This window comes from Ostrinia furnacalis, unplaced genomic scaffold, assembly GCF_004193835.3.
Source record: "Ostrinia furnacalis isolate ACB-3 unplaced genomic scaffold, ASM419383v2 OfSCF6054, whole genome shotgun sequence".
Taxonomy (NCBI): Eukaryota; Metazoa; Arthropoda; class Insecta; order Lepidoptera; family Crambidae; genus Ostrinia; species Ostrinia furnacalis.
This window is the reverse complement of record NW_021136293.1, coordinates 49,169-60,232: the sequence shown is the minus strand read 5'-3', so window position 1 is coordinate 60,232 and position 11,064 is coordinate 49,169. Positions and strand designations below refer to the sequence as shown.

General features: G+C 33.3%; 3 protein-coding genes across 3 annotated transcripts in view; 2 read left to right on the top strand and 1 right to left on the bottom strand.

Annotated features, from left to right (window-relative positions):
• The first annotated feature begins 163 nt into the window (after positions 1–163).
• LOC114361937 (apoptosis-inducing factor 3) lies at positions 164–8,135 on the top strand. Its single transcript, XM_028317166.1, has 4 exons — positions 164–283; positions 406–489; positions 1,931–2,268; positions 5,508–8,135. The coding sequence occupies exons 1-4, from the start codon at positions 196–198 to the stop codon at positions 6,807–6,809; spliced, it is 1,812 nt and encodes a 603-aa protein (XP_028172967.1). The 5' UTR covers positions 164–195; the 3' UTR covers positions 6,810–8,135.
• Positions 8,136–8,253: 118 nt separating this feature from the next.
• LOC114361939 (uncharacterized) lies at positions 8,254–8,848 on the bottom strand. Its single transcript, XM_028317168.1, has 2 exons — positions 8,583–8,848; positions 8,254–8,478 (listed from the first exon to the last, which is right to left on the bottom strand). Exons 1-2 carry the CDS (start codon positions 8,754–8,756, stop codon positions 8,332–8,334), a joined length of 321 nt encoding a protein of 106 aa, XP_028172969.1. The 5' UTR covers positions 8,757–8,848; the 3' UTR covers positions 8,254–8,331.
• A 330-nt stretch (positions 8,849–9,178) lies between these two features.
• SppL (signal peptide peptidase-like protein) overlaps positions 9,179–11,064 on the top strand; it is a 30,380-nt gene continuing 28,494 nt past the window's right edge. Inside the window, exon 1 of the mRNA XM_028317169.1 lies at positions 9,179–9,367. The gene's annotated coding sequence lies outside the window, so the exon portion shown is untranslated. The remainder of the gene's footprint in view (positions 9,368–11,064) is intronic.

The following is an 11,064-nucleotide window of genomic DNA, read 5'->3' as shown; positions in this document are numbered from 1 at the left end:
AAAATCAAAATAATGAAATATGGCATGAAAAAACGCTTAAATTCTTACTTGAATCGGTCGACTTGTAAATCTCAGCTCATTGTTGGAAATGCTGGAATCCAAAGACGTAAACATAAAAAAATATGTTTGTCATATGCTTATGTCAAGCTGACAGCCAGCTGTTTTCCATTTGCCGTCAATTTTGACAGCAGAAGTATGCTTTTGCCTTTGAGTTTGAATGCGATTAGTATCAAAACCAGTGTTTTATTAGTCGGCAGGGTCGCAAAAGAATTATTGTATCAAGGTAAAGCCTTTCCCTCATTTTGTTGTGACTGAATGCAAAAAGCCTTTTAACTATATCTTAAAATTTGGATGTCTCTAGATCACGATACAGGGTGTAACCTTAATTTAAATATTATATTTTAGGTTCGCATAACAAGAACATAATGGGTAGCTCATTCTCAAGATCATATTCTCCAAACTGCAGCAGTAAGGGAGTCCCGGAAAGAGGTAAGAAAGTGCTTACGTATTATTTCTGAGAGTCTAATTCAAATCATTTTAAATTCCCTACCTTCACTTTATTATTCAGGTGAATAATAGAGTAAATATTTTTGTATGGTACTTGGGTGACACAGATGTTTGTGTTTCTTGCTATTGTATTTAAAATTAACTCAACAAATTACATTTTAAAGCTGGCATTGATGTTACCTTGGAGGTAAAATAGCCATGAAACTTGTTAAAAAAATCTGTTTACCTTAGATCATTTTTTCGTGTTTTCTCAACAACTGGCTACAGTTGTATTGATAGCCAAAAATTTAAGTACTGTTGTATCATATACCTACTAAAGATAAGATATACAAAATTAGTATCCAACACAGGTCTAGTACTTACAGTAGCTTACTTAGAAATAATAAGGCTTATCAGAAATATTTGGTTAAAACTTGAATTAAGCAAAATAACTTTAAAAAGAAGAATGGACCAATTTCTATACACTTTAACAACCTGTAATAAAATGTAGTCAAATATTTCTTGTTGCTCTATAATAGTCTATAACATAAGTAGCAGTAGGCACCTTAAGTAATGTCAATAAAAATATCTTTTAATTTGTTTTAAAAGTTAAAGTGGGAAAAAAAGAGAAAGTTATTCCTACAGTACTATAATAATTCACGAACCGGAAGGCGTGGCGTGGGCAGGCTTCCCACTAGGTGGACCGACGATCTGGTGAAGATCGCGGGAGGTGCCTGGATGCGAGCGGCGCAGGACCGGTCTTTGTGGAAATCTTTGGGGGAGGCCTTTGTCCAGTAGTGGCTGAAACGAACGAATTATAATAATTATAATTAACATCAACTTATTTCCTAAATTATTATGAAATGTCATGTATCTTTGTGGGAAAGCAATTAAAATAGAAACAAATTCCACTTAAACTTGTACCTACACCTATTTTTCCTTTTTAGTTTTGCTATTGTTTTTTTAAATTTCTAATACACTTATCTTCTATTATTATATTACTCGTGATGCATGCGGTGTTTATTTGCCCACCACTTCTATAAGTCTTATTTTCTTTTCAGTCTATTGTGCTATGGCAATGTTTAGATTCAAACACATTATTTAAGAATAAGTAAATACTTTTCCTTCTAGCTTTCCTCTCAGTAGGTAGGATATAGGCAGTAGGAAAACCGTCGTGACTTCAGGCAAACCAGTGAAAAGAAAAAAAACAGTAGCTTAGCAGTAGACAGTAATTCTACAAGTTTTTGGAGAGGCATCTTTTCTATTCTTATGCTGCGCGCTGTTCCTGTATTCTACCACGAGTCGTGGTGTTTGTTCTCTCTTATTCCTGGGAGCCGCATCTCCTGGTACAATTTATGAATTATGATTTAAAAGTATTGAGTTATTCAGACAGCTATGTAGTAATAGTAAGCTAATAAACACGAAAATTCAACACTTGTTTCAGGAAGTGGGACCATCTCTCGCATGGAATCAAGTAGCCACTACGTCGAATCAGTTGTATGCAACGAGAATGACCTCAAAGAAAATGAAATGAAAGTTTTTGAAATTGGAGAAGAGGGAAGAGTGCTGCTTGTAAAACAAAAGGGTGAATTTAGCGCCGTTGGTACCAAATGCACCCACTACGGAGCACCTTTGGTGTCCGGTGCGTTGGGAGATGGTAGAGTGAGGTGTCCCTGGCATGGAGCGTGCTTCAACATCAAGACTGGTGACATCGAAGACTTCCCTGGCTTTGATTCCCTCCCGTGTTACCAAGTAACAGTCACGGAAAAAGGCGAAGTAAAGGTATGTATCTTTACTTACACACATCATAAGAGATTATGCAGCGAAGTTAGCGATTTTCTATTTAGAAAGTACTAATACCGTTTAATATTGCGGTAATCACATTTTGCCGTAAACATTAATAAATAAAAAGAAATCATTAGAGGAAACTCATCAAACAAACATAACTTTGATTATTTCTTGGTGAATATTTTTATTTATTTCCTATTCGTTTAAAAACAACGCGGAAAATATAAACTACTATGCAAAGTAGGTTCAATTGCTCTCATATCAGTAGGTAATGATTGTGTCTATTTATGTTTCCTCATACCTACCTACACAATTTATTGAGAACTCTAAAATACGTGGTATGTAGGTAAGATCCTATGTATTATGGTGGACATGAGATGATAAAACTTTCAGTTAACAGTACTTGTATGATCAACAATTAAAATAAATCAACAAGTAATTATATATCTTACTAATATTGCCAAAGCAATAGGTTATTTTATTTTATTTATTAAGGTTAGGGGAGAGGGGGGCAGCTTTGAACAATTTTCATACTTTATTAAATATCTTCCAAATTTGAACGTTTTCATTATTTTTTTCTTCCTAGATAGAGGTCATGGTTATCACACAACAAAATAATGATGTTCTTCTTAATTATTCATGAACGCTTATTAAGATATTTAGATTTTTGCACAGACCTGTAAACGTTCAAAACTGCCCCGTAGACGGGGCAGCCTTGAACACGCCTGGGGCAGTTTTGAATTAGTATTTTTTTCAATGAAATAAAACTGAATATTTATGAATGTGTATTTTTAAAATAATTAATAAACAAAATTTTAAATGATCAGTGTCATTTGGGATCCATTTAACATGTTTATTTTACTTTACATCACTCTGTACAAAGTAACACAAAACTTAAGGATATTATTAAAAAAAAAGTAAATATAAGATATATCAATTAACTAAATACTAATTAACTTTCTGTTTAATGACACATCAAAGACAAAACTGCATAATTTAAAAAATATNTATTTACTAAGAAAAGTGACGTCCACTCATTTAACACGAGACATAAGAATAAACTTGCTGTTCCATCATTTAGGTTGCATAAGATAGGTAATTCATTCTTGGGGAAATGTATTACCATATTTAACAAAATACCACACAACCTTGTCGAATTGCCAATAAACAAATTTAAGATACATATAAAAAATACCCTTATGTCCAAAGGGTACTACAAGGTTCGAGACTATATTGATGACAAGGATGCGTGGTCAGTTCAGTCTGCACATATTTGATGTACTTAAATTTGACTATTCTTACCGTTAGATAATTCCTGGCAATAAGTGGTGACTGAGTTTGTTCCGGCGTTTCTTCTCAGCACTTGCCATATGTTTGTCTCGAAGCGCTGGTAGGGCCCAAAAGATAAGGAGACATGTAAAGTGCCCCATAAGGGCTACCTTTTTCTTTTTTTATTATTTTCTATTGACGTTCATAAGTGCCACTTGTGGTCTAAACTGAATAAATATTTTTGATTTTGATTTTGATTGATTTTTGATTTTTGCCGTAAACATTAATAAATAAAAAGAAATCATTAGAGGAAACTCATCAAACAAACATAACTTTGATTATTTCTTGGTGAATATTTTTATTTATTTCCTATTCGTTTAAAAACAATGCGGAAAATGTAAACTACTATGCAAAGTAGGTTCAATTGCTCTCATATCAGTAATAACTGTGTCTATTTATGTTTCCTTATACCTACCTACACAATTTATTGAGAACTCCAAAATACGTGGTATGTAGGTAAGATCCTATGTATTATGGTGGACATGAGATGATAATGCCAGTAACTTTTTTGTATGATCAACAATTAAAATAAGTCAATAAGTAAGTATATTTTACTAATATTGCCAAAGCAAAAGGTTACTGTTGTATGTCTTCTGCTGACTGACAGAAGTTATATAAAACGCCTCTTTAAATTACTCATCCACAATAATCGCTGCCCTTTAATATCCCCCTATATTAATCGATAATCCTTTTGACCTTCATCAGTTAGTAGGTACGACCACAGAATAATAATAAGTACCTACTACGTACGACGTAGGGTCTGATGAAGCTTATGGATTTTGCCGTTTGTTGTGTTCTAAAATACTTATCTCTTGACTCTTCTGATAGTTTTACTGCACGTAAATTTTGTACAAATGTTTAGGGAAAGGTGACTCAACTTTACGTCTCTCATATTATAAAGCATGATACAAAATAAACAGACTTGGAGAATGATGTCATAGACGCGATCATCATGCCGTGTGCATCTGGAAGCAATGCTATATACCTACCTAACTAAAAGATTTCTGGTAATTTCTAGTAATGTACTACCTAGGTATTTTATTTATTTATCTTACATAAAAGTTTTAACTGATAAATTATGTTTTGTTATACCCACCTACTTACATAGTTTGCCCCTCCACAATACAAGCAGAAATGCTTAGTTTGAAACTAGATCGCGCAGTTATAAATCTTCAAGGTTTTTAAAATTAACATATACAAAAATGATAACAAGATAACATAACAATTGGTTGCATTATGTAATGTCTGTTACATAACAATTTTTTAGGGTTTATTAGGTTGCATGTCAGGGCAGTCTTCGAGAACGAGTGCGAGCTAAGAAAAAAGCTGACGGCCTTGAGTCGCCTTGACCGTACCTATATTAGTTACTTAAATCGCGCAATTGCTCACCGATGCGATGACTCAATGTTCTTAGTCGTAAAAATATTCTTGAGACACAAACAACGATAATGAGGCTATAATTTCGGTAGAACCACAGAATGATACTGTAGGAGAACTTAGAATAGGATGTAGAGTAGGTAATCTAAAAATCCTACCGTTATTGAAAGATCCGATACGAAGGATCCTACTATTACTATACGACCAGGATCTCGAGGATTTTTAGATTGTATTTTGCTTACCTAATGGGTCCTGCAGCCTGCTACACGTAAAAGAGACCTAATCTTGACTTGATATTAGATTTTTATATTATTTTCATGCATAATTAATTACGTATTAAATAACGTAAGAAATAAATGAAGGTCAGAGTTCTGGCTGGAAATCTCACTATCCTTGAAAAATATTTTCCTTAACGGAGAAAGTTACATGAATAATTAATTTAGAATATAGGTAATCACGTTAAAAGCTTTCTGCCTCAGAATCATGAATGGAATATAATTTATAGACTGGTATAATTAAAATTTCAGGTGCGGGCAAAGATAAGCGATTTGAAGTCTAACAAGCGTATCAAAGACATGGGCGTAGCCCCAACCTGCGACGGGGCAGTCGTAGTCATCGTCGGCGGAGGCCCCTCGGGCGCCACCTGCGCCGAGACGCTCCGCAGTGAGGGCTTCCAGGGCCGCATTACCCTCGTGGCCAAGGAACCATATCTGCCGTACGACAGAATTAAAGTATCCAAAATAGGCAGTGTACCCAGCATCGAGTCACTCCAAGCAAGATCACAAGAATACTATCAAAACGCCAACATCGAAATCTTAAAGAATACGGAAGCCACTAAAGTGGAGCCACAAGACCGACTGGTGCACTTGAGCGACGGAACCAAACTTCGATACAGCGCTTTGTATCTTGCTACTGGCTCCGCGCCCCGGAAGCCTGATATACCTGGCATTAATCTACAAAACGTTTTCACGGTTAGGAACTTTGCTGATGCATCCAACATTCTGAATTCGTTAGGGTCGAACAAAGACAAAGATGTAGTCGTTCTCGGTCTGAGTTTCATCGGCTTGGAAGCGGCGTCTTCTTGCAACGAAAAGGCCAAGTCCATGACTGTAGTCGGAAAAGATTTTGCTCCTTTAGGACAAATTTTCGGCAAAGAAATTGGCGAGGGGTTGAAAAAGCTCTTTGAAGATAAAGGTGTAAAGTTCCATTTTGGAACTACAGTCGCCAAATGTAACGGTGAGAACGGAGCTATAACATCAGTGGAACTCGATAATGGAACAACTCTGCCAGCTGATTTACTCATTTTGGGCGTGGGAACTACATTCTACACAGACTTCCTGAAAGATAGTGGTATCACCCTTTTACCCAATGGTGCGGTTAATGTTAACGACAAGCTGGAAACAAACATGAAAAATATTTTCGCTGGCGGAGATATAGCTTATGCACCCGTATTCGCACGTGGCAATAAGCAAATGAGTATCGGCCACGTGGGCTTGGCGCAGTACCACGGGCGTGTGGCTGCGTTGAACATATTGAAGAAGGAAACTCCGCTGAAGACTGTTCCATATTTCTGGACCATGCTTTTCGGAAAATCAATCCGCTATGCTGGTTGTGGAAAAGCAGCTAGCACTTTGGTAGATGGAGATATGGAAGCTCTTAAGTTTGTAATTTTCTTCTTTGATGAGACAGACAAGGTTATTGCCGTGGCGTCTTGTATGAGAGACCCGGTCGTCTCGCAGTTTGCCGAGTTGCTGTATCAGGGTAAAAGTCTTTATAAAAAAGATCTTAAAGACGACCTCTTTGGTTGGTCCAAAAATATTAATGGTTAAATGGAAACAACTCATTGTCTCGAATAACAGAAAAGATCAAATATATTTATGATCTGATTAGTGTTTATAATAATAACACAAATATTTATAGGCAATATTGTGTTAATGAAAATTATATAAAGTGAACTACATAATAAGATATTGTATTGATATTATATTTTGTATATTTATATTGTACTTACAACAACAATTTCACTTTTAACGTGCACAACGTGCACCTTTAACTTCAAGATCTTTATTAACAATTAAGTTTTTTTGTGACGCAACTCTGCTACTGAGTTACAATGCTTGGGTACTGAAATTCAGTCTAGCCCTTGATTGTATCGTTGCTCAGGGCACTTATAATTTTCGCACTGCTTGATATATATATACGGTGTTTATAAGCCAACCAGACTGGTGTTAATCCAGACTGTACTTAATTCATGGTTAATAATTTGATATTAAAACGATATTATAATGTATATTTTGTCTACAATGTTTATCTAAATTATTATTTTAATAAAAATAAGAAAGTTACTATTTTTGCCATATAAGAATAATAATAAATAATAATGTGCCTCTATTTTATCAAGTGAATAATATCTAAAACAAGATCTAGGAGCTTTCGTCTTTTTTTCTGTTTTAATCATATTGTTTTTTGAATTTTTTAGATTTAATTGGCGATATTGTTACATAATTAATTATTAGCATCACAGAGAATTTAATATTTTAATATTGTTAACAAAATCGTCCCCTGGAGAGACTTGGAATTTAACACCCTGTATTTTTTATTATGTGTGGTATATTCTTGCACAAAAATTAGTAAGTAGGTAATGGAAGAAAAAACTATTTAGAAAAAATGCAACCCTATTTTTAGTGTAACTAATGCATTATTGAGTATTCCAGTCACAATACAGCTGTGATGTCATTTGTAACAGTATTTTATAATGATTTTATTACTATTTGCATGTAATAATACATTTATTACAGTACAATTTAAAGTATTATAATAGCGTTAGTAATTATATTATTGTTGGAGAACTGAAGAATAATGGCTATTTAAGAAAATGTTTACTTACACCATGGAACTGACCAAAAACATTAAACGTCATTAAGAGTTTGGATCTTTTGAAAATAATATTTTGATGATATTTTTGTACTCACTCAATAATCCAGTGATTTAAAAAAGCATTTATGAAACCTCAAAGCAGTCCTGACATTTTTATTTTTGGCTCAGTTCAAGTTCTCAGTAATTTTCTTAGTATTTGTGCATATTTTATTGACTTGTGTCTTAAGCAGAATATTGTATGAGAGAATGTTATGTTGCAAAGCATACAATTTTGATTTTATGGATATTGAAAATGATGAGATCTTGTGTTACTTTTTAAATAAATGATCTACATATAAATACAATTATCTTTATTAATATTACTACTAACAAAGTATTAGACAAAAATAACATAGGTAAATACTTTACAAATAACTTTATTATTCACTAATAATTTACACTATCATTAATAATTTTGTCAATACCGCAAAATGTTCACTCCCATCCTTCTGTAACTCTTAGGTGTCCTAGCCTTTCGTAAAGTGTGACGTCTTGTTTGAAAATCCGTCTAGATTCTTCGACAAAAGCTTGCATCCTTTTTTCAGGTTTACCAAGTGCTTTTGAGTGTCCGGAAGACTCGGCCTGTAAAATCGATAAAACAATTTTAAAATACACAGATTCGATAGTGAAGATGTTTTGATATAAGTAAATAAATAAATGTTAAGCACTTATTAAATATAACCTACCTCCGTAAGGTATGGAAAACGTAAATAAAACATGTTTTGCTCTTCAACAGCAAAGTCACTTCTGAGCTTTCTCAGGTCTTTCGATTGCACCGGCTTTACAAGTCGGTCTTTGCCTCTAAATAGATGACCATTTGGTAGACGGTTTCGTCGAAAAAGAACTTGACACAGCTTCATTATTTAATTTTAATTAATTAAATAAGTCGAATTAAACCAATGCACTGTTAGGTTAAGTCTGTGGGTTAAGTCGCCTGACAAGTGCTGTCAGTTGTCACTGTCAAAAATCATAGTCAAAATGTTTTTTTAATTATGGCATGCACGGCTTGTGCGTTAGCAGTGTTAGCCACTAATAAATAGACGTCATGTTTCATTCAAATGTCTCCTTATGATCAAAAAGTGCCACTTACAGCTAGGGTCCCAGCACTTCCAGCAAGGTCCCAGCCGGTCACAGCTCAGCTACTCTCTAATCAGTCTGTGGCTCATCTTTCGACTAAATTATGGAATCTTTGTTCATGGTCATGTAGTATAGTCATATGCTCTCTCCATTGCTAAAATATCTATCTGGGCAGAACTGTTTTGGCATAAAAATATCTATGGTTTTCTCTCTATTAGTCTATGACAGTATGGCTGTCGATTGAGCGTAGGATTGTAGTGTTTTCTGGTAAATAAATTAGTAAAAATCAATTAAATTCAATGTAAGCTAACTGTAAATAGTGATACTTTTTACTTCTAAGTATGGAATCATCGGACTGACAAATATATGCCGTTTGGAGCATTCCTCAATATTGGTATGTGTTGTTATTTGCTTCGGTGCCCACTACAAGTTTTAAAAGACCTAATATAATGCATTTATTATTATTTTCATCAAATATTTTATAATTTAGACTACAAATATTTTGGTTGGATAAATTTGACGACCTGCGAATCGTTTCCGCAAATGTTATCCATCTCACAACGGTGTTGGTTTCGGTACCCTTTCACTTTATTGTCTACATTATTTTCGTGCTCTACTTATTTCGAACCTGAATTTAGTTAACTATTGTAGTTCGTTTCTGCCGGTTCATTTACAGTTATATGATTGTTCTCATTAAAAATGTATATTTTATTGAATGTTGACATTTTTGTTGTGATTACTTCCTTACTTCCAAACTTTTTACCATTAAAATTTTTATCTGTGTGAATGGCTAGTTGATTATATTGTAATTTCTTTGATACACTCCACACATTATTTTGTGTACCACATAATAATAAAATAAGCAGAGACCGCTATTCAAAATTGGACTTTTGTGTCATTTTTTGGAAATAAATACATTTTACTTTCACTTTGTAAAGGCTACAATGTAGTTTTTTTATTGTTACTGTTATATTCACACAGAAGAATATTTGATTAAGTTAGTTATTGCACCCATTTATAAATATTCTTTCTTCTTTCATTAAATCTATTTTAGAGAACATTAGAATTAGGTGTTTTTAAACTAATTAAAAGAATGTAGGTAATCTAATTTGTTATGGTGTGTCACTCTTTGTATAAAAAATACATGAAAAGTATATTCTTTTTTTTTCTTGTTTCTTGCATTATGCCTTATTAGTTTCATTTATAGGGCCACAAATTCAAATTTTAAAAAAGGTTCAAAAAGTTTTACTTTGATATTTAAAACTTAAGTTTGTATAGATATTTGTGCAAAATGTTTCTAATTGAATCTATATGTTTAACTAGCTTTTGCCCGCGGTTTCACCTGCGTGAAATTTTGTTTGTCATAAATTATAGCCTATATGTTATTCTGGGTCATAAACAATAATACTGTTAAGTTTCATCAAAATCCGTTCACTAGTTTTTCCGTGAAAGAGTAACAAACATGTTAACATCCATACAAACTTTCACATTTATAATATTAGTAGGATATTAGTAGGACTATCATAATTTACAGAAGAAGACAAAAAAATTAAATTAATGTTGCAACTAATCAAAATATCATTCATGTTAATAATAGTCTTAACAAGCAAAGTTAAAAATTAATCATGCTGTATGTCAAAGTTTTCAAATGTTAGTTATAAATGCAATTTTTTCAAAGTATTTCTTAATTAAATAAAAACATTCAATTTTGTTTTTTATGTTACTTTATAGTCTTTGTAGTCTATTTGTCACTATGAACTTTTTATTGCTATCCTTTGTTCCAATGCTATCTCACACATACATATTTTTGCTAGTTGCGAGTATTTAATTGCTTATGTTATCAATTAGCTTCTAATTCAATGCATGAGATTATAGGGTCACAAGTTGAAAACATTGTGATCTTATCAAAGCAAACATTCTTGTTTTGAGTACCGTCTGAAACTTCACAAGCCTTGATGAATCCCACAGTTGCCACTAATCAATGTTATTATACTATATTGAGTTTCAAACTTGTTATGATTTCAATGGTACTGTTGTTGTAAGCCTCACATATCGGCAGTGATTAAATATCATCTGCTTGATTGCCAATCA

Bases quoted from the DNA above. Each gene is read 5' to 3' on its own strand.
- LOC114361939 (XM_028317168.1), bottom strand. From the start codon at position 8,756: ATGAAGCTGTGTCAAGTTCTTTTTCGACGAAACCGTCTACCAAATGGT. The intron at 8,479-8,582 runs GTAGGTTATATT...TCGATTTTACAG, and splicing joins GTTTTCCATACCTTACGGAG to GCCGAGTCTTCCGGACACTC.
- LOC114361937 (XM_028317166.1), top strand. From the start codon at position 196: ATGCTTTTGCCTTTGAGTTTGAATGCGATTAGTATCAAAACCAGTGTT. The intron at 490-1,930 runs GTAAGAAAGTGC...CACTTGTTTCAG, and splicing joins TAAGGGAGTCCCGGAAAGAG to GAAGTGGGACCATCTCTCGC. The intron at 2,269-5,507 runs GTATGTATCTTT...TTAAAATTTCAG, and splicing joins CGGAAAAAGGCGAAGTAAAG to GTGCGGGCAAAGATAAGCGA.